Source organism: Drosophila erecta, unplaced genomic scaffold, assembly GCF_003286155.1.
Source record: "Drosophila erecta strain 14021-0224.00,06,07 unplaced genomic scaffold, DereRS2 tig00000021-arrow-pilon, whole genome shotgun sequence".
Taxonomy (NCBI): Eukaryota; Metazoa; Arthropoda; class Insecta; order Diptera; family Drosophilidae; genus Drosophila; species Drosophila erecta.
The window spans coordinates 1,442,056-1,444,178 of record NW_020825198.1 but is presented as its reverse complement, the minus strand read 5'-3'; the positions used below and the strand labels follow the sequence as shown (position 1 = coordinate 1,444,178).

Below are 2,123 nucleotides of genomic sequence, written 5' to 3'. Positions count from 1 at the left end.
TTGTAGACAATTTTGCAAGCATTTCCAAAGCGGTGCATACCACATATCAACTTCAAGCAACCCCAACTATTTGTTAGGGTATAACCTATTAAGCTTCCTTCGTGCCGGAGCTGTCGGCGAGGTCAATGAAGTGCCGCCGAAATTCCGCGGAATTAAAGCAGCAAGAACCCGCCGAAAAAGCCCCAAGATGATGGAGGAACGCACTCCCAACCCAACTAAACGGAACGAGGAACCACACCGAACGAGGGCAATTTGCGATCGCTGGCAATTATAATTGGGCGGCGCACAGGGACTCAGAGGAAGGTGGTGGATCGATTGGGGCACTGGTATTCGCTCCACCAGTCGACGAACGCCGTGATGTCGGATCTCTGGCGGATCTTGTGCCCCCCTGGAGCCTGTTGCACCAGGGAGCAGAGGGCGCAGTAGGGTTGCGAGGCCTGGCGCAGCTTGTAGATGGCATGCCACCAGAAGTAGCGCCTGTACTCCTCCGGGTTACTTGCAAGGTGCTTGAGGTGAACGATCAAGTCCTTCGGGGTGGCGAAGTCCTTGCTGCTTATGTACGAGTGGCTGGGCACCAGATTTGTAAGATTTGCTCCTCCGATCAGGACGGGCACCAGGAGTTTGTCCATGGCCCTGGACATTTGCGGTGGCACGTAGTCCGGGCAGGCGGTCGGCTCGAAGATCAGCATGAAGTGGTAGTGACTGCAACTAAAAGGCGCGAAAAATAACAATCTTATTGTGGAACAAAGCCTTTGCCCAACTTACTCATCGGTGCCCAGACAGTTGTCATGGGCGTCGAGGTCGGCGTACTTGCGCAGCTGCTCCAAGTAGAGGCTCTCGGGAAGGGTTTCCTCATCCACCTCGTAGACCAGGTACACAGCCAGTCGCGACTTTTTGCTTAGTTCGCTATCCAGACGAAGAACCGTGGATGCTGGCATGTCATCTGCGAAACTCTTGCTGGGTGGGCGGAACGACTTGAGCCTCCTGGCCAGATTCGTTTGGGAGAAGTAGTAATCCGTCCAGATAATCTGGGAGTCCAGCCGGTAGGTCATGGTCAAATTAAAGGGGGGCAACACGAAGCCAGTCAATGGATTCTGCGACGAGCTCAGCGGCTTCTTGGCGGCATAAACTACATAGAACTGGGGACTGTGCTTGATTCGGTCCAAACCGTCTAAGGAGTAGGGATGGTCAGCACTGATGACCACTGCATCAAATGCCTTGTCATTGTAACTCCTACTGCTAGTGACCAGGCAGCCGCACTGCATGCGCGCAGGTGCATCCACACGGTTGGGCTCATTCCACAGAAGAATCATCTTTAGATTATTCTTCTCTTGCTTAGTTTGAACACGATATAGGGGAATCGTGGCGAACAGCAAGCAAACGGTTAGCACACCCACCATGATCTTGAGTGCTTTCTGGCATTGATGGGGCGAGTCCAGCTCCCGCTGGAGATTCCTCATCGAGACCGGGGATCTCCGTGGAGGAGGCAGCCTCACGACATACGCGGAGTCAACGTCATCCGTCTTCCTGCGACTCGCATCCTTGGCATCTTCGTCGTCCATGAGGAGTCGGCTTGGCAGAAACTTCGGTATGTCCTCCATGTCATCGGTTTGCTGTCGCTGTTGCTGCAGCAGATCGGGATTCCTCCGGAAGCTGAGGATCTTGCCCAGCGGCAGTGGACGGTGCTTGTCTATCGGCATTGCCTCTGTGCAAAACGAACATATAATTTGGCCAAATTGTGTTCCTCAATGAATTGCCAAAACAATAAATTCTGGGATTCAACAATTCATAGATAAATGTGCTCAGATGGCTGAGTTGTTAAATATAATAGAATGGCAGAGCTAAGTTTCTGTCTATACATTTTGAGTTTCATTTCAAGGAGTAATGTTCTGGATGGCCGCCTGTTCAATTATCACATTCATATTGAATTTATGGAGTACAAGGCAAATTGCCAGCATCAAAACGTCGCTGGGAATTGATGGCCTCGATCGGGCAACTATGGAAAAACCCTTTCCAATCAATCCGGCGTTTCACCCCCATCCACCTGCCCACTTTTGCATTTCCGATTTGGCACTTTCATCAGACTGCCCGCGCTTCCCTTTTCGCCTTTTTGCCATTTGCCA

At 51.7% G+C, this 2,123-nt stretch overlaps 1 protein-coding gene across 1 annotated transcript; it reads right to left on the bottom strand.

The window, feature by feature from the left end:
- Nucleotides 1-242: 242 nt before the first annotated feature.
- LOC6545909 (alpha-(1,3)-fucosyltransferase C) lies at nucleotides 243-1,848 on the bottom strand. Its single transcript, XM_001971097.3, has 2 exons — nucleotides 766-1,848; nucleotides 243-708 (listed from the first exon to the last, which is right to left on the bottom strand). The coding sequence occupies exons 1-2, from the start codon at nucleotides 1,698-1,700 to the stop codon at nucleotides 294-296; spliced, it is 1,350 nt and encodes a 449-aa protein (XP_001971133.1). The 5' UTR covers nucleotides 1,701-1,848; the 3' UTR covers nucleotides 243-293.
- Nucleotides 1,849-2,123: the final 275 nt, after the last annotated feature.

Bases quoted from the DNA above. Each gene is read 5' to 3' on its own strand.
- LOC6545909 (XM_001971097.3), bottom strand. From the start codon at position 1,700: ATGCCGATAGACAAGCACCGTCCACTGCCGCTGGGCAAGATCCTCAGC. The intron at 709-765 runs GTAAGTTGGGCA...CGCGCCTTTTAG, and splicing joins AACTGTCTGGGCACCGATGA to TTGCAGTCACTACCACTTCA.